At 38.9% G+C, this 20,872-nt stretch overlaps 1 protein-coding gene across 1 annotated transcript in view; it reads left to right on the top strand.

The window, feature by feature from the left end:
* The window catches only part of ncor1 (nuclear receptor corepressor 1), an 83,932-nt gene that overhangs the window by 3,566 nt on the left and 59,494 nt on the right, over window positions 1–20,872 (top strand). Inside the window, 4 exon segments of the mRNA XM_028465837.1 lie at window positions 9,740–9,929; window positions 16,709–16,803; window positions 16,996–17,203; window positions 19,556–19,738. Coding sequence (XP_028321638.1) covers window positions 9,819–9,929; window positions 16,709–16,803; window positions 16,996–17,203; window positions 19,556–19,738 — 597 coding nt within the window. The 5' untranslated portion in view covers window positions 9,740–9,818.

Here is a 20,872-nt window from a genome sequence, read left to right as displayed (position 1 = left end):
ACATACTTTTATTACTTCTTTTGTATTGTGGAATGTTAGAAAAGGCTTGATCAACAATAGTCAGTAGGTTACTTTGTTGGAGTGTGAACCACAGTCACCTATTGATAGAAATGCTGGATTGGAAAATTTTATCGGAGCGGGTTCGATATTTGTTTTCTAGCTGATATCATACCGATTTCCGACATCAATATCGGATCGGGACACCTCTAAGTTGTACTGACATGGATCATTTTTGACTGCTCCTTTTTAAATATTTGTGTCATATAAAGATGTATGGGAGCAGCATTTATGTCATCCACTTTCCCCTCAGGGAGCAATGGTTTACTAAATCTGAGCAGTTTTATTGATCAAGTTTTGATCAACTTAATGTAAATTAATCTAATTTAGATTATCCTCATGACATCATTCCAGACTGTAATGATTAGACAAAAACAAATGGACGCGAGGATACATCAGTTATTTCACCACTAGGGGCCAGACGATTTGACAGTATTAGAAGCTATAGTTATCATGAACCTACGGAGATTCAGACTCTACAATCCCTGACATCGATGGTCTCATCCACAACAACAGAACAACTTTATCCACAGATCTTCTGTAGCTCTGATGAGATGTTTAAACTCTCTGAGGATGTGAAACTGATCAAAGCTGATCATGTTTTCACGGAGCGCTGCACCTTTTGACGAGAACCGAGCGGAGTTTCACAGACACATTAAAGTTAAGCGGGAACTGGTGGCTCCATATTTCGTAGTCAGCGATGAGTTGTGTAGTTTTTTGGCAGTTTAGGCAGTGTTTGAAGCAGTCAGGACCGGAGGGGGGCAGGCGGTGCACCTAATAAGCGGTCCGCGGAAACATTTTCCTGATTAAAAAAAGTTATTTTTCTCACGGTGACAGCGTTTCTTCCCGATTCTGTCCATTTCTGCTTTCAACAGTAGATTCCGTTTTCAATGGTCGATTCCACGATTCCGTCTGCGATTCTGTTAGAGTGGATTTTATAGGGCCCTGTCGTTGGTTCCTGCTTGTAGAAAATTTAAAAACAACTTACAGATAGGGGCAGTGGGGCTTGAACCTTTAAATCTCCACACAACATTAGGACCATCAAAAGTATTTTGTTCTTGTAATATCATGAACAAATTATCCCAGGATGCCAGGTTTTCACAAAATGGAGCGTGGGACAAGGTCTTGGTTTACGTTCCTGTTGGTGAAGCAGAAATATTTTTTATTCAAGCACGTTCAAGCTCAAAACAATAAGCCTGAGCAGATCACTTGAACTTCCTGCTGTCTGTCTTTTTCATCATTTTTTGCTGCTTTCCCCACATTGCATTACTAATTCCCTGTCAGAATCTAAGTAAAAAATGAAGCCATGCTTTCCTCCATCTGACTGATGAGTTTCCCAGGAGTATTTAGTAGATTTACATCTATAATTGAAGTAGATTAATAAACTGTCTTTCTTATTAATTTGTGCTTCATTTGCCTTTATCTTAACTTGCATAAGAAAGTACAAGTTTATTATAACTAAGGTTGGGCATCGAGTATCGATTGGTCCCGGGATTAACTTTCCCATGCTCCCGGAATCATTCAAATTCTTAAATTTTGTTTCCTACTTTCGATACCCAGTTCATCGACCGGAAGAAGAATCCACCGGAAGTGTTTGCGTTACAGCGCAACAATGAACTATACGGTGGCGGTCTAAAATGTGGCCTCACTGTAGTAACAATAACAACTCAGCTCAGTGCAACACTTGTAAAAAAGATCGTCATGCACAGGAGGGTGCACAACAAACATAATTGTACATTGCATACACGTTTTTATGCATGTGTGAATATATACATATGTATTGTATGTGTATACATGTATATATATATATATATCATATACAATACATACATTTTCAAATTGCCTCCTTAAAAAATAGGAATCGTGAATCGTTAGGAATTGGATTCGAAATGAGGAATCAGGATCAGACTCAGAACCGGAATTCAAATTTCAACAATGCCCAACCCTAATTATAAAACAAATTGATTTATTGCTTGTGATTGTTGGTTCACAAACATTTAATTTTATTTTGTATAAATTGCAATATTGAGAAAAAACAAATTGTTCTAAAATCGTACAACCTTGGTCCTGATAAAACTTTTTCACTTGTGGTTTGATACCGATATTACATATTGCATATTGGCCAATGCAACATTAATCCAATATACAATCAGCACAAATCATCCATACTTTTATTACTTATTTTGTAGTGTGGAATGTGAGAAAAGGCTTGACCAAGTGACCAAACAGAAAACAATAATCAGCAACAGTATGTAGGAGAGAAACTGGCCCTTTATTATTTACCATTGGGTAAATAACCCATTAACCTTAAATGTTGGACATTTCTATTACTGAATAAAAATAAATTAAGAATATTTTAAAAATAACCTCAATAAAGCAATGTTTATTATGTTGGAGATTTCAGATGCAGTCTGATATAATCTGATTTCTGCTGATATCAGACCGGTATCCAATTGGATCGGGACACCCTTTTACCGGATTTTCACTGGATGTGTAACTATTTTATAATAGGGCTGAGCGATTTTGGAAATTTTTTTTCCTCAATATTACGATTGCAATTTAATATGCAATTATTTTTTCAATTTTTTTTCTTGTCATGTATTTTTTAATAAACAGAAGCAATAAATCATTCTGTTTCATAAACAATTTCAGATTCATTAAAACTTTCAATAAATATACATTTTAAAGCAGAGATTACAACAATAAAGCAAACAAATCTGTGGCTTTACCTCTTCAACATATCTAACTAACTTCACATTTCATGAAACATGTAAACATGTGGACTGCACTTCTTAAATACTCTCTGAACTTAACAGGACAGTACAAGACAGCACAATAAAAAAAATAAATAAATTGCAGCCTTTAGAAATTGTGTTTTATGATGTCGCGATATCACAAATGCAATTAATCGTTCAGCCCTACTTCATAACGTCTCTGCTGTGTAACTGCTGCGTAATATGCTGTCAGTCATTCTCCACCACCTCCGTCTGTGACGCATATCTGTTGCGGCGAGGACTAAGGAAATTGCGCGATATAGCGAGTTGTAGTCAAGACAATCAATCAATCAATCAATCAATCTTTATTTGTATAGCGCCAAATCATAACCAATGGTATCTCAAGGCACTTTACAGTAGAGCAGTCTTAGGGACGGACTCTTCATTTTATGGATACACACATATGCATATATACGTATATACACATACATATGTATCCCACACCCAACATGAATTCATCATGGCGGCAAGGAAAACCTTCTGTTAAGCAGCAGGAACCTTGTGTGGATCCCATTCCTATGATGAACAGCCATCCACGTTATGCTGTGTTGGGTGTGTGCAGAGAAAAGGGTGGAGACAGAGTTGTTGAGACTCTGTAACTCCACACTGAGGATCCCACGGACCTGCAAGACAAAAGCCAGAAGGAGTACAGGAGCAAACACACAAGGGAAGAAGCAGACATAGAGGGAGTGTTTGAAAGAGGAATGGGACCCTCTCCGGTCCCTCTCTAACCTAAATGACCTCTCTCTTAACGCCCTCTCCAACCTCTCTCCAACCGAGCATGCCAGACCCCCCCCCCGGCAGTCTATGCCTATTGCATCTTAATTATGAGCTATGAGCTGGTTCTTAACTAAAAGCTTTATCAAAGAGGAATGTTTTGAGCCTAACCTTAAAGGTAGAGAGGGTGTCTGCCCCCCGAACCGTGGTTGGTAGATGGTTCCAGAGAAGTGGGGCCTGATAACTGAAAGCTCTTCCTCCTATACTACTTTTAGAGACGAATGGAACAATGAGTAGTCCAGCATTTTGAGAGCGTAGTGTTCTGGGGGGATTGTATGGCACTACAAGCTCCTTGAGATAGACTGGTGCCTGTCCATTTAGGGCTTTATAAGTGAGAAGAAGAATCTTGAATTCTATTCTATATTTTATGGGAAGCCAATGCAGAGAGGCTAATACAGGAGCAATGTGATCTCTTCTCCTAGTTTTAGTCAGTACACGTGCTGCAGCATTTTGAACCAGCTGAAGTGTCTTAAGCGACTTGCTCGGGCAGCCTGCTAAGAGAGAATTACAATAATCCAGTCTAGAGGTAACAAAAGCATGGACTAGTTTTTCGGCGTCGCCCTGAGACAGGATAGATCTGATTTTAGCAATGTTACGGAGATGAAAGAAGGCAGTTCTTGAAGTTTGTTTTATGTGAGAGTTGAAGGATAAGTCCTGATCAAATAGAACCCCAAGGTTTCTAACAGTTGTGCTTTGTGCCAGAGTAATGCCATCTAGGGCAGTTAGGCTAGCATAGGTTTCTCTAAGGCCCAGTACAATGACCTCAGTCTTGTCTGAGTTGAGAAGAAGAAAATTTTGGTCCATCCAGGCCCTAATGTCCTTTAGACAGGCCTCAAGTTTAGATAGCTGATTTGTCTCACCTGGCTTCATTGATACATACAGTTGGGTATCATCAGCATAGCAGTGGAAGTTAACAGAGTATTTTCTCATAACATTACCAAGGGGGATCATATAGATACAGAAGAGGATTGGACCTAGCACAGAGCCCTGAGGAACCCCGTAGCTTACTTTAGTGTACACAGAAGACTTATTATTCACGTGTACAAACTGGTACCTATCAGATAGGTAAGACTTAAACCAGTTTAGGGCAGTCCCTGTGATTCCAAGTAATTTCTCTAATCTCTCTAGTAGAATATAGTGATCTATAGTGTCAAAAGCTGCACTAAGATCTAATAAAACCAGCACTGAGAGTCGTCCTTCATCTGAAGCCCAGAGTAGATCATTAGTTACTTTAACTAAAGCAGTCTCTGTGCTGTGTTGAGCTCTAAAGCCTGACTGGAAGTCCTCGAACAGGCTGTTGTTTTGAAGAAATTCACAGAGCTGAGCTGCCACAACTTTCTCAAGAATCTTTGAAATAAAAGGAAGATTAGATATAGGCCTGTAGTTTGCTAAAGTGCTGGAATCAAGAGTAGGTTTTTTGAGAAGGGGTTTGATTACAGCTACTTTAAAGGACTGTGGCACGTAGCCTATTGATAGGGATATATTTATTGTCTCCAACAAAGATGGGCAGACTAGGGGAACAACTTCTTTAAACAGCTTAGTTGGGATCGGATCTGAAAGGCAGGTCGATGGTTTGGAGGATGAAATAATAGAGTTAAGTTCCTGAAGTCCTATATGTGTGAAACAGTTTAGGTTAGGCCTATTTACATTTAATGGTACAGCAGGCCCAGGTGAAGGCAGGGAATGGCTAATTTTATCTCTAATCTTGTGAATTTTATCGTTAAAAAATGTCATAAAGTCCTCACAGCTGAGGGCTAGAGGAATCATGGGCTCAATAGAGCTCTGACTTTGTGTTAGCCTGGCTACAGTGCAAGACAAGGAGAACTACAAAGCCAAATAAACAGTTGAAGGAGCTGAAGGAAATTGACTCGGTCCTACCCTGTAGATCTTCTGCTTTTGTGGAGATTATTGTGATTCTATCATGGATATGTGCAATATTTATATGTGAATATGACCCACTGCCGTCCTGTGCAGGGTGTACCCCCACCTAGCGCATGAAGAAAGATGGAGATAGGTTCCAGCAGACCCCCTTAACCCTGAAAAGGAGCAAGCGGGTTGGAAAATGGATGGAAATACGAGGCGTGGCTTGGCAGAGACGTATCCAGTGGAAACCACGGGTTAGGGTTCAGTGTCAGTGAAAAGCCACCTTCGGTTAAAAGCAAGGCTAAATAGTAACGTGTGACGCATTGACAACGTGCAGTGACGCGGTGTCCGACGCACAGATTTCTTAAGAATTTTATTTGGGGCTTGACACACAGGCAAAGTTGTTAATGTTTTTGTCTGTATAAAACAATTTTAAGATGCCATAGTTTTCTTCTTTTTATTTTGAAGCTGAAGTACTGTTATTGACAAATTTGTTCTGGCCTGGGATATGTTGTGTACCTGTATAAGTGTATGATGTTACAAGCACACACTTATTGAGATTTACTCAAGCTTTCACATGAGGCATTTTTTTATTGAACGCCAACACTTGCAATGTCATGTCATGACGTGACATGGGCAACTCTAGATCTGTCATGACATTATGTAAACACTGCGAATGTTCAGCTTCTTTCCATCACAGATTTTGTTCATAGCCATAGCAGGGGGTATATAGCACTAAAATATAATGCTATCATGGAGTTTCTCAAACCAAAATCGGGAATATTACTCTTTTCAAGTGTTGATGCCATTGCATTGATTGTGGCCATGCTGGAAACACAAACAGGAAGTTGATGCGTCAAACTTCCTGCATTACCACGTGGTGGCGCTGCAAGGCTTGCTCAGTGGTGAAGTCACTTGAGCGCTACTGCATGTAGTTTGCTGTTGTACTTGATTTGGCTTTTTAGAGACAGCACTTGATTTGACCACGAAAAAAAAATTAGGGTCGACGTTTTTAAATAGGGTCGGTCGCGTAACCGGAAGCATAACTATTATTTTTTTTGGCCTTAGCATGTGTTGACCACATGGTAGTGCGTCATCAATTATCGTTACTTTTTGTAGCTTTTCAAATACATTAACTAAAAAAAATCTTCTTTATATAACATTGTGTTCATGTAAACTGAGATGTGTAAGAATTTGAAGATGCAAGATACTGTTTTATTTCTTGATGTCAATTTATTTTATTTTATTTAAAACTTTTTACGCTACCATTTACATGATCAATATAAATCAAATCAAACATTATTCTATATAATTTTATAGAATTTAATACACTGTATTGTCTTTATTGAGAAGTTATTTTTGCGGCTCCAGGAGGACTTTAATCCAGGTGAGATGAGGTAAAACGGCTCCTTGTAGAGTAAAGGTTGCAGACCCCTGACCCAGGGGAAGAGGGTTAGGAGACCCCACTATAAGAGCTGGACCCTCTGAATTTAATTCCATGGGGTGAACCAATGCAGATGCTAAGTTGGTTATGCTACTGTTCAAGTAGTATATAATTCAAGTACAGCCTTTCTGCAAAATAAAAAACAGGTGCGACCAACTTTTTCATTTGGTCGCACCAGCACAGAATTTGAACCAGTGCCATCACTGGAAAAGTTAGTGTAGAGCCCTGTCTCCTATTGCTTTACTGTCTCTGCCTCATTTAAAGCCAAATTAGTTACAAATGTGACTTTTGTAGTTAGTTTTTTTGAGCAACATTAGTGATACCACTTGTCTCGTGTTTGTGACTGTAAGCCGTGCACACGTCCAGGCGAGACAGAACTTTAGCTTGTTGTTTGTTTTGAAGCGAGTTTCTGTCGAAGCGGAACTGTCTTCATGAAGTTCGTTCTGCCGGCAGAAACACATGAACAGCCAATCAGCTAACAGACGGGCGGACCCAGCGTGCGGAAACGGCCTATCATATCTCCAGCAGCTGTGTAGTTCGGTTGCAGTGGTTGCCATGTTGGTTTGTTTTCAAGTTAGGAGCGTGCAGTGAACTTAGACTGTGTGGTGAGAAGCCGGGAGGAGAGTAGAGGCAGTCGCTATGTAGCGGAAACTGGCACCGGTAGGATCGTAATCCATGGTAGTACCGTCGTGTAGAATTTCTAGTATAGTAGGAATTGTTACAAGGAACCATTACAAGCCCAGTTGTGTGCAAGAAAGAGTTTGTGGATCAGCAGAGCTCTTCCTCCTCCAGCCTTCCAGTGGACCTTTTCCACCTCAATGCTAACTAGGGATGTAACGATTCACTCAACTCCAGATACGATTCGATTCTTGATACTGGGTTCACGATATAATTCTCTCACGATTTATTTTACAAAATGGGACTGAAAAATATTCCTTTATTTTTTTGGGGGAAAAAACTAGAAAATACTGTATTATTTTCCTTTTATTTTTTATTGTCAAAAGAATTCCTTGATAAACTATTCAAAACAATGCAATTTAACTAAAAATAAATCTTGATTGAAATAAATAAAGGAATAATACAGAAGCCTATTAATTTAAATTCTGGTTATATAGTAAACAATGCAAAACTGCATAATAGTTATTTTTCTTTTTAAAAGTGCAACTGAAAATGTATTTTGTGCCCCAACAATTGGACTTTAAAAAACAAGTCATTGCACTGAATTTATGTCAGATATTTGTTTGGACCAGCAGAGGGTGTTTGTAACCCAGTGGTCGGTTGGCATGCAGATTCTTGCAGTGAAGAAGAGATGCTATGCTAGCAGACAGAGCTAATAGAAAAACGTGACTTTTACAGATATTCACGTAATATTACAGATAGTCTTTCGGTGCTAAAGGGCCAAGGAATCATTTATGAACATGTTTAAGAGTAGAAGGCAGCCAGAAAGAAAGTAATAGCAGATTCACTTCTGGACAAGAGAAGGATATATATATATATATAGCCCCCTCTGCTGTTTAAAAAAAGTACAGAGGAATGGAAATGGTTCTAGTCTGTTAAAAATAAACAGTAAATAACTTTATAAAGCCACTTTGTTATACATAAATGTTTTAATCTGCCACAATAATGTAATTTAAATGAAAATACCTCAAGCTGAGGGTGTTTTCTCAGCAATTTTTAGGAGAGATTAAAAAAGAGATTAATTAATCACAGAGCATTATTCATTAATCGCAATTAATTGACAGCACTATATATATATATATATATATATATATTGTGCTGTCAATAGATTAAAATATTGTGCGATTAATGAACATAAACAAAAATTAACATTTAGTGAAATGAACAAAGGTGAGTTACCACCAAGTACACCAAGTAAAAAAATATTTAACAAATAATAAAAACAGGGGATGTAGAACAAGAACAAGTAAAAAAAATAAAGTGAGACATCTCATGAAATTATGAAAGAGAACTGTTCGTCCTTGTCCTGAAAATAGCTCTGACAAAAGTTGGCCTGACCGGAGATATATTTTATTAACAGGATTATTGAGCATAAATATATATAATTATAGTATTAAACACAAAAAGAAATCCTGTATAATAGTCCATTCCAACACAACCCCAGAACATAAATTAACAGAGGAAAATAACGTGATGTCAGATGCGCATTAAGCAACAAACTGTTAAAGATTCTGTTCTAAATTGCATCAACATTAACAAGAATAAATATTCAAACAAGTAGTAAACTGCTTCTCAAAGTTAAAAACTTCTCAGCGCAGCACTGAGTGAGAAGCAGAGAGAGAGGAAAACAAACACACACGCCAAACCTCCGGCCAGCTCCTCGTTTACTACAGCTGCGACACAGCACGGACCCACGGAACAACAAATGCTGAGTTAAACAGTTAAAAGATGCTTTGAAAGTTTAAAACCTGCCTGGGATTGAAGAGCTTGCTTCACGCTCTGCTAGTGGGGGGAGGGGCTCTGCAGCCACCGTCCCCGGTAACAGGAGCAGCCTGTAGCAGCCGCTCTGTTTATAAAGTTGTTCCATGAACGCAACAGCGCGCATCGGCCGATGCCGATACACGTAAAACGCAAAAATCAGCCGGCTAAATCATCTGGCCGATGAATCGGTTGATCACTAATATATAATATCTGCTCTTCAATCAAAAGTTAAGGTTTGTTTAGTCTGTGTGTGTGTGTGTGTGTGTGTGTGTGTGTGAACTCATTTAAAAAAAGTCATGATTCTCCTTTCAACTGTCATTTTCATTCTCTGAAGTTTAAAAAATGTTTTCCAAACAGACATTAATGCTTGTGCCTGGGTCTGCAGGTGGTTCGTGTCTCCAAACATGGTCTAGCTCACCTCTGAATGTGGAGCAGCAGTAGCAGCCCACAAGCACTGAGCCAGGATGTCTAGTAGCTCAGGCTATGCTCCCAGTCAGGGGAGCTTTAGCACCGAGCAGAGCCGATACCCACCACACTCTGTCCAGTATACCTTCACTGGAGCGCGCCACCAACAGGTAAGAAAAACATTCTTCTGTAAATCTGTGTTTTCTCTCTGTCATCGGAAATTTAGTTGGGGGTTGGGGGTGGGGGGGGTTGCGCCTCTTGTAGAGTGACTGAGACACACACAGAGCAGGAAAAGGAGGAGAAGGAACAGATTTCAATATAATAAAGGAGAAGCTGCCTAAAGGTCTTCATCAAGAACTTCGGTGCTCTTTGTATTTTTATGAGATAACATATTTAATTTGACCAGATCCTTTAGCAGCCCAATCACTGATTGGCCTGTACATTGTTTTCAGTGTTGTGATGCACTGAAATTCCGGCCACTGAAGATGGTCCAAAAGTGCATTTTCTAAATGCATTTAGAAATGGAGACTTAACCATCCAAATTATCCCTTACAGAGTATAATTATAAACCATGTATGTAGAGGGGCATTCTGTAATCCTATTTTCTTGTTTATTGTAAGACCACCTTTGTAAAGACATGAGAACAGAATATTGCCTTATTTTGTCATCCTTTAAGGCCCTGTGGATTTAACTTCAGATAGTGTATTTTTAATCCCGTGTGTACACCTCATGTAGCAGTGAGGTCAGACGTTTAAGGAAATACTGTTACTGGAGAACTTCTATCTATAAAAGCAAGAATCTCTGTCTGTGTGTATGTGCCTCAAATATCTCTGGTGTTCAGGGACAGACCGAGCTCATACTTGCTACAGAGCTGTAGCTTGGTTCAAAGCTGTGCGACATCGCATTTGTTTGTACTGTAATGCTACAGTTCATTAATGATTTCATAAAATTGTGTGCACCCATAGCTAATCACTGCACCGCTCTGTTTCGGTGCGTGCCAGAGCTAATCACAGTGGCTAACTACAGTCACGTGTGCGGCCAGAGCCAATCGCTGAAGAGCTTAAGTAGCTACGCTAGCACGCACCAGACGTGCACTCACACAGCCAAGCAGACACGGACCAGTGATATACTGTAGATGCTCCCATTGCATTGTTTTGTCATCTCATTTACACCGAAGAGTTGTTTGCTTTGCTTGATACAGCTTTATTTCACTCGCATTTGTGCACAAACGTGAAAACCTACAGTTGTGTGCGAAAGTCAGGGCACCCCTTTAAAAACAGCATATTTTATATATTTAAAAAGTTATATTCATATTTACTGTCTCTCTGGTATATGGGAAAAAAAAACAATATTGTCAGGAAACATTAATGCATAGTTACATTTTATTTTATAAATTGAACAAAATTACAAAAATGAAAAACATAATTTTGGCATGTGCAAAAGTCGGGGCACCCTACAGCATCAGTACCTTCAGTACTTAGTAACACCCCCTCTGGCAGATATCACAGCTTGTAAACGCTTCTTATAGCCAACAACAAGTCTCTGGATTCTATTATTTGGGATTTTTCCCCATTCTTCCTTGCAAAAGGCTTCCAGTTCTGCAATATTCCTAGGACGTCTTGCATGCACAGCTCTTTTAAGATCTACCCACAGATTTTCGATAATGTTTAAGTCGGGAGACTGTGAAGGCCATTCCAAAACCTTCAGCTTGCAGTTTCCACAGTGCGAGGCATAATTAAGAGATGGCAGGTGAGGGGAACTGTGGAGGTCAAGAAGAGATCTGGAAGACCAAGGAAGCTCTCGGAGAGAACAGCTCGTAGTCTGGTCAGAAAGGTAAACCAAAACCCACATTTGACTTCAAAAGACCTCCAGGAAGATTTAGCAGACTCAGGAGTGGTGGTGCACCCTTCCACTGTGCGCCGATACTTGCACAAACAAGACCTTCATGGAAGAGTCTGTAGAAAAAAACCTTATCTACGACCTCATCATAAAATACAACGTCAAAAATATGCAACAGAACATCTACAGAAGCCTGATGACTTTTGGAAACAAGTGCTGTGGACTGATGAAGTTAAAATAGAACTCTTTGGCCACAATAAGCAAAGGTATGTTTGGAGAAAAAAAGGAGCAGCATTTCATGTATAGAACACCTTGCCAACTGTTAAATATGGGGGTGGATCCATCATGCTTTGGGGTTGTGTTGCAGCCAGTGGGACAGGAAACATTGCTCGGGTGGAGGGAAGAATGGATTCAATTAAATACCAGCAAATTCTGGAGGCAAATATCACAGCATCTGTAAAAAAGCTATAGCTGAAAAGAGGATGGCTTCTACAACAGGATAATGATCCTAAACATACCTCCAAATCCACCATGGACTACTTCAAGAAACGCAAGCTGAAGGTTTTGGAATGCCCTTCACAGTCTCCCGACTTAAACATTATCGAAAATCTGTGGGTAGATCTTAAAAGAGCTGTGCATGCAAGATGTCCTAGGAATATTGCAGAACTGGAAGCCTTTTGCAAGGAAGAATGGGGAAAAATCCCAAATAATAGAATCCAGAGACTTGTTGTTGGCTATAAGAAGCGTTTACAAGCTGTGATATCTGCCAGAGGGGGTGTTACTAAGTACTGAAGGTACTGATGCTGTAGGGTGCCCCGACTTTTGCACATGCCAAAATTATGTTTTTCATTTTTGTAATTTTGTTCAATTTATAAAATAAAATGTAACTATGCATTAATGTTTCCTGACAATATTGTCTTTTTTTTCCCATGTACCAGAGAGACAGTAAATATGAATATAACTTTTTAAATATATAAAATATGCTGTTTTTAAAGGGGTGCCCTGACTTTCGCACACAACTGTATGTGCGAACGGCAACGATTGGAGCAAAGCGGTTGAGTGACCGACTTCTTCTCGTGTGTGTGTGTTACTTTCGCTTTCGCAGCGGACACTTCTGTTCGTTTCAGGACACAGAAGCGTGCATGTGTGTGTGCACCCCACCTCCACTGTCCACCTGTGAATATGGACTATAACGTTTATTTTGCCAATCATTCAAAACAGCATACAGCTTATAATCGATCTGCTCCGGTCACAGACACACTCACTCCGCACATGGTGGAGCGAAGATTATCACCCCTGCACTAAGGAGTTTTAAATGCTAAATAAATCATTTTATTTGTGCAAATGTATGTCTTTTATCAGGTTCTACCTAAAGTTCCGCATTGGTACAAACTTTATTTATCAATTTATCATGCGCATGTCCCATAGACTTAAACCAGGGAAATCGCACGTGCTATTTTACTTGACAATGACAATGAGCCTTTGCTAAAATTCCTGCAGGGTTTTAGGGCGGCACACAGACATTTTTCACAAGGAGCACATGTGCTCGTAAAGTAAAATACTTGGGAGCACCAAGAAATATTTGTTCATAGACACAAACAAATGTGCAGCACATCACACATTTTTATTTATTTTGTATAATCAGTTGTCCAACTGCTTTTGTGTGTTTTGACTGACTGACTGCTGACTTCAACCTGCTTTTCATGTTGTTTCACAATTTTTTAAGAAATGGTCAACCTAAAAAAGCTTTTACAATGTAGCACATACTGTAAATTGGACAAGTGTAGTGCAAATAAAAGATCATTTTAGTTTAAAAGGTTTTATATACCATATATTTTTAGATGAATAATGTATTGCCCTTCGTTATGAAATCAAAACGGTCACCTCTAAAAGCATAGATTAAATTAGAGATTTTTCAAATGTTTTTTTCTTCTCCAACTGGCTTTTTATGGGTTCCGATTGATCAGATTTTCAACAATTGTGCATTTTTTAAACCGCAAATATTTGTGAACAAAAGCCCTGAACATTCAAAAACCTACTAAATTCAATTTAGAAAAACAATACATTTTACAGTCCCAGTGGAAAACAATGCTGTTGTTTTTAGTATTTACACTGTGGGCTGGCTGACTAGCATCTTAGAAAGCAAGATAAAGGTTTGGCTTATTTTGGTCCAATACAATCCTGTACATCTTCAATATTCTTTCTAGTTATCATGTTCTTATTCTCCATTCATGGATCACACCCTCTGCATATGAGTTGTTTTTTTAAATCCTACACATGCCCCATTTATCTTTATCAAACCATCTTGTGCAGAAAATAGACACAAGTGAAGTAATGTTGACCACATACGGTAGGTAAGAAAATTGATGGTTTATTCCAGAGGTTTCTGGGTTCCAAGAAGTAAAAAGTTGCTATTTTTCTAAAAAGCTTTTAGGTATTTTTTCTTTCCTGAAATTTGTCAGTTTGCCATTGTATAAAGCACATCTCAATCCAGATTAAAAGCTCCTGAAGAAGCCATGTACTGGAAACTTTATCAAATCATTAAAACATTGAATCACATTAAGGAAATTCTAAAGGAATTAGTTAGTAAACTGTCGAAGTGACCAGCGCTATTTCATATATGTGAAAGTGGCTCTGATAAAAGAAAGTTCTGATGTTGAGGAAAGATTTAAAAATAGATTAACATGCGAAAGCTCATTTAAATGAGTTGTACTTGCAATTTAGAGATTAATCAAGTGCAAAGTTTTCTTACAAAATATTTCATCTTTTAGTTCAAGTAAATATTGTCTCCTGGAAGTTTGTTATGAGAAAGTTCTTATAAGCCTGTGCTCCGCTTTTGGCCCCAGGCATGCTATGTTTTATTTACCATTGCAAGCTGCACAGATCTCCATTAAAACCAGTATGAGGTTTTTAGACTTTATGTAATAGAATAGAAAATAGAATGCTTTTATTGTCGTTATACACAAAGTACAATGAAATTAAGAGACAACTCTCGTGGTGCAAGATACAAAAATTATAGACAAGTGTACTGTATATACATAGGGAGCCACTAAGACAATAAATAAAGAAACAGTGAGAACAGTAACGGGTCGGGAAGGATAAATATATTGCTTCAGTGATGTAGCTAATTAAGAAAGCCTGTAGTCTGTAGTTGTACGTAGCTCAGATCTATTTGAACAAAGGTCTCTAACTCAACAGTTTTCTATAGCTCACTACTGAACACATCTTAGCCAGTTTTTTATGGTATGCTAGTTTTTTAGGCCCCTGCAGCCATTTGTGTAAAAAAAAATAATGATGATTCAATTTTAAAGTTTCAGTTAATCGGAAAAAGGTCTTGGTGTTTGATTGAATACAGTAAATAGCTTACAGGAAATGAGTGAGGTGGGGTTGTGTTACAGGATGTCTGGGTACAGAAGAAGTTGCATGCAATCAAATTCCCAGACTCCAACTATGAGCCTTGCAGTTATTTTTTCAGTGTGTGAGATGGTGTCAACGTTGTCTAACGCAAAATCCCGCAGGTAAGCTTTTGTAATCCATCTATTTTCCGACCTGCTCCTTTTTCAGGGTAGCAGGATTCTTCTAATGCCTATCTCTAGCTTTATTTGGGCGTCACAGAGTAATGCACAGACAGACAGACAGATCGACAGACAGACAACTCCCATTCACTCCTATGGGCAATCTAGAGACTCTAATCAACCTGAAAGTTATGTTTTTGGATGGTAGGAGGAAGCCGGAGTAAGCTTTTGTGATGACTTTGTTAATTCAATAAAAGTAGATTCCAGAACAGGGGTGTCAAACTCATTTTAGCTCAGGGCCAAATAGGGATTAGTTTGATCCCAAGTGGGCCACAGAACTTATGCGGGAAAACAAGTAATTTAAACATTATTGTGTCCTAGTTTGCACTTTTACGTATACATAATATGTAAGAAACTGACAATATCCAAACAATAAGTGACAGATTTTTGACAAATTTCTATTTAATTAGGGCCCTATAAAATCCGCGTTTATGGAATCGCGGACGGAATCACGGAATCGACCAATAAAAACGGTTAAATGCGGAAATTGACAAAATCGGCATGAAAGGAGGATTGACCAACAGAATTTCTATTATGTTCACGTTTACCAGTTCTATACGGGACAAAATGTGTTACATTTAATTTCATTTTACCCGTGTCATCCACTCCTTTTTCAGGGAGGGGGTGAGAGCAGCATTGCGGAGCTGTTTAGCTGTGCCGAATGTACACGTCAGCTGCTGCTGCTTGTTACAATGAAACTCTGACAGACATCAGACTGATTAAACTATTTTAACACTACAGAGTAAATAACAAGTGAAACATTGATAACAGATGATGATGACGATGACGACTAATGTGCGCTGATCATTTCTGAATGTAGGAATGTCAGAAGTTAATAAAATCAGGCTTTCTACACAAACAAATGTTAATCTGGCGTTAATATGAGGGGAAAAAGAGAGATTTTAACTGTGGCTCAGACAGAAAAATGTGTCCAATCCTCACACTGCAGTAAACCTGTTGCATTGTTTATCAACAAGGGCGTTTCAAATTAAAAGTGTGCTTTATCATTTTTACGGATTTCAATGACATTTACAAGCATTAGGAAAACTTCATGTTTTGTGATTTCTAAACAGCCCAAAAATAATGACATCATGGCCCAGTTGACCTCCTTTGCTTCAGACCGCCCTCATTGACAGACTACGCGCTTTTTGTTGATTTACGCACTGTGGTCTTAAGTCCAGACGGGAGAATAGACCCCACGATGATTCATCTTTTCTCTGTCATTTTTGCTTACTCCTGCGGGCCGAATTGGATCCTCTCAAGGGCCGGATTTGGCCCCTGGGCCTTGAGTTTGACACGTTCTAGAATGTGATACCAAAAATAGCAAAAATCTTGGTTTGTGGGATGTAGAAGCCACTGCAGACTTCTGTATTGATCAGCGGTTAGTTGCATCATGCTGATGTGCAGACAGACAGGATGTGTTCATGGTTCAAGCTCTGCAGTACTGTGTTTTTATTTCTCCAGAGACGGACTGACTTCATGCTCCTGTGATGTTGGTCAGATTGTTTCATTATTATTCTTGCTCTGTGTTGTAGGATTTTGCCATTCCAGACTATCGGTCTCACATGCAGGATCCACAGGGCCGCAGGAGACCATCTCTACTCTCTGAATTCCATCCTGGAGTTGAAAGGTGAGGCCTAGGTTCTAAACAGACAGGTTGTTTCTTCTTTCTCATGTCATTCAACATATTTTATCTAGTTTTTACTAACCTATTCCTAATCCATAATGACACAAACCCCTTCCCCTTTTGGCTTAGGGCACATCAATGGGACTGTTAATTGTAGCTCGAGATGTAATTTAATTGTTTTCTCATATTGTATAGGCCTCCAGAGAGGCGCCATGGTTACGAGCAGCAGTTTCACTCAGTCACTGCCCAGTCGGAGCATGAGGCCTTGGAGGCTAAGCGTTCACGCATGGAGGCAGGTGGCGACACCCATGTCAACCGTGCACCTTCAACATCAGGGGGTATCGTCTTACCTGTGCATCATTCTGTACAGGACAGCTTCAGAGCCTCAATGGAAGTTAAAAAGGTGAAGCCTGTGTCCAGTTTCTGCACACATTCTATTGTAAACAAATGAGACCCTTAGCTACTAGTAATATCAATCAATCAATCAATCTTTTAGTTGTATAGCGCCAAATCATAACCAATGGTATCTCAAGACACTTTACAGTAGAGCAGTCTTAAGGACGGACTCTTCATTTTATGGATACACACATATGCATATATACAGTACGTATATACACATACATATGTATCCCACACCCAACATGAATTCATGCTGTTAATAGTGTAAACCCTGGTAGTTAATCAGTGAACTGAACTATAAATGTTTGGAATACAACTTAACTTGGTAATATAGTTGACAGACTCCTTTATCTGCTGTGTACTATAAAGCCCAGCACCAAATGTTATCATAGCCTCCAGCAAAACATTACGGTGTTTGTGCCACCACCAACACAACTTATACTTTTCACAAGTACAATTAAATCATGTATAATAACCCGATTTACCAGTAAATGGATACATTTTGTGCACTTATAATTACAAACCAAGGATTTTTGTCACAAATTGTCTCACAAATTTCAAGGCCGACAGACATGCCTTGAAAAAGCCGAAGGGACATAAACAAGGAACGCTTTGTTTACATGCATACATCAGATTTCCATACAAAAAGGAGGAAAGATGCATTACTGGTGGGCGAAGCAACACCTCAGAAGCATCGGGGGGTCACCATTTAATCCTAACTGAGCAGGGGATATGGATTTGTGTGGTAAAACTGACAGAGCTTGTTGATCTGGTCCGATTTTGTTCTGAACATTCCCAACGGATTGTTTTGAGGAGCCTGAGACTTATGATTTTGCTTAACTCATTCAGTGCTAGCCATTTTCAGAATTTCTACCCCCCTCAGTGTCAGCCGATTTTAAGCATTTTGACTGATTTTTGATGACCCACAGAATATTTTGTACTATGACTGTCTGAAACCTGACACCAGCTTGTTTCGTTCTTCTGTAATTCGCAGTTGAATAGAGGCATGTTTCACACAAATCGCCAGTTTGTGACAAAAAGCTGAGAAAAAATCTATTAGTGACTTTGAAGCATTTTTTTTTGCTTTAGGGAAACCTCAACATTGGTTTCCTACTATAAAACTACAAAAACAACACTGGGATTTTGAAGGCAAAATTATTATTATTTTGCTATTTAGGTCAGAGTTTAATGGATTGCTTACTGTATTTTGCCCGTCCTCCAAGTCTATCCCTCCGTCAAACACACAGGCATAACTTCCTCTTCCTCCTGACACGCAGAGATGACCTGTTTAGCCTGGTTATTTGATGGTTTAATCTCACGATCGCAGCATAATCAATAATCCACTCGGGTCCACACATGGTCTGTGTTAATATGTGGTGCTGTGAGCTGCTGGAAACTTCACAATATCACTTCATAGCACCATAATCTCCCTCATCCTGCTTCTCCCCCCCAGGTAATAGTAGCATCAGTGGCTAATCTCTCATATAAAGTTGCGCTGCTGCCACCTTCAGGGCACAGTTGGTCACTACATCACACTACAGCACAGATATTAATGAGGGACCTCCGCCAGGGTGTATTCTAGTAATCCCCGTGAAAAAACGTAAATGATGTAATATTACGTCAATGGCACTGAGCGTATGGATTTGAAATGAGGTAATATTACGTCAATGGCACTGAATGAGTTGTTAAGAAATGAAGTCTAAGACTTAAATCAGCTACAGGAAAAGGTGTCTGTTGTCATTCTCGGAGGTTTCACGCTTTGCATTGTGGGAAGTGTTTTAACTTCATTCTTACCGTTACCGCATATGCCCACAAAACGCTGCTAAAGTGACTTCCCAAAACATTTGTGGTGTTTTCACAGCATGAAAGTTATTGGAGAAAAATGGCGAATGTTTATTTAGGGGTTTACACGGAAAGTTCAGAACGTGGCCTACATTTAATGTCCTGCAGAGTGAGACAATATTTCAGGGAATAATGATAATTATTGTTATTGATGTGATTATAAAATAATAGTCTCCAGCAGCTTTAACTTAAAGTTAATGGAAGTCAATTGACCTACCAATCGATGTTTTGTGTCCTCTTTGCGTCTGCTGCCATTCTTCTTGCCTTTCAGATCCAAAATGTATTTTTTTTTTGATCGAACTTGTTTTTTGTATGTAAAAAGCAACAGCTTTGTGTTCTCTGAGACTATCACAGATTCTTTATTTTTCACTCCAGGATAAAGAGAGGATGACAATGACTTTTAGTGCTTCGTGTTTATTTACTGTATATAAACTTCAGGTATTTGCTTGTATTTTAATTCCATTGACTTTAGAAGCAGTAAGGGTCCATTTTAATTTTTTTTTTTTGAACACAGGAATCTCACTACTCCACCAAAGTAGAGTCCTCATCCCCAGGGGGATCAACGTTGCACCTGGGGGAAGACCAGGACACCTCTCCCTCCAAACTATCTAAAGAGGAGCTCATCCAGAGCATGGACAGAGTGGATAGAGAGATCGCCAAAGTGGAGCAGCAAATTTTCAAGTTAAAGAAAAAGCAGGTCGGTCTCCCAGCTTAGTTTCTTCTGTGTCTTTATATGCTGTGGATGTGAGTTGAAAAATGCTGGCTCGGGGTGTGTTTTTTTTCCCCCCACATTCAGCTCACCACTGAGAGGCAAAGGCAACAGTAATTTTAGAGCAGCTCTGAGGAGGAATTGGTAAACCCCAAACACAAATGGCTCCTGTTTTTATGTTATTTATATTTAGAGCCCAGAAGTAGCTTTATTTCTAGTAATATTTAAAAAGTTATATACTTTCTGCATAACAGTAGGAAGCGACCAGATTTGAGAGAAAGATGGAGATCATGTGTCATGAGATTCAAGAAGCAGAGGTTGTTACCAAATTAACTGTATGTGATTTAGAGAATAATATCTCAGACAAATCTATAATTGCAGGTTTGAATCCTTACTGTTGAATGAATGGACTCCTTCATTACACTAAATTATTACTTTTGCCAATTTCACCGGTGTTTATTTCTTTGTTTGTTAGCGGGATTATGTCTAAAGTACTTAACAGATTTTGATAGATTTTTAACAAAAGATAGACTTACGCCATTGAAGATTCCATTACATTTTGGATCCGGATCAATATACTGATTCTGGATCAGTTAAAAAAAAAAAAAAAAATCCTACCTCTCATCATTGGTTTAAATTACAGAAATGGATATCTTGGTTTGTAATTGACTGATAATTATGAAATTTGACCTTGTTATGTGAGGTTTATTTCATCATATATTTCATCATGATTTTTCAAAAAACGGGTTTGCCCACTGCCGATACAGTTGGATCTACTGTATTGTTAATAATGGGGATGAAAATGTATTCCATGCATTTAAAGTGTGAAGGGTCATGATACCATGATCAGGATCATTGATCCAGATTCATGCCAATATCTGGCAAAAAGGAGATTTGGCACTTGGTGGAGGCTTGTGGACTTTGAGTACTCTTGTTTTGTTTGTAAAATTATGTCCCTGCAGTTGTTGGATTGCTTTGATATTTGTAAATTAGAAAATAGATTGCACATGAGACAAACGTAAACCCGTCTAGAATGTTTATTATTGATTTGAGCTCTAAATTGCAACTAAACCTCAAAAAGCTTAAATCCCATCTATCATCTGACTATTGGCTCATCCAGGT

Source organism: Gouania willdenowi, chromosome 14 (assembly GCF_900634775.1).
Source record: "Gouania willdenowi chromosome 14, fGouWil2.1, whole genome shotgun sequence".
Taxonomy (NCBI): domain Eukaryota; kingdom Metazoa; phylum Chordata; class Actinopteri; order Blenniiformes; family Gobiesocidae; genus Gouania; species Gouania willdenowi.
Note: the sequence above shows the minus strand (reverse complement) of the source record. Positions and strands in the feature narration are given on the sequence as shown.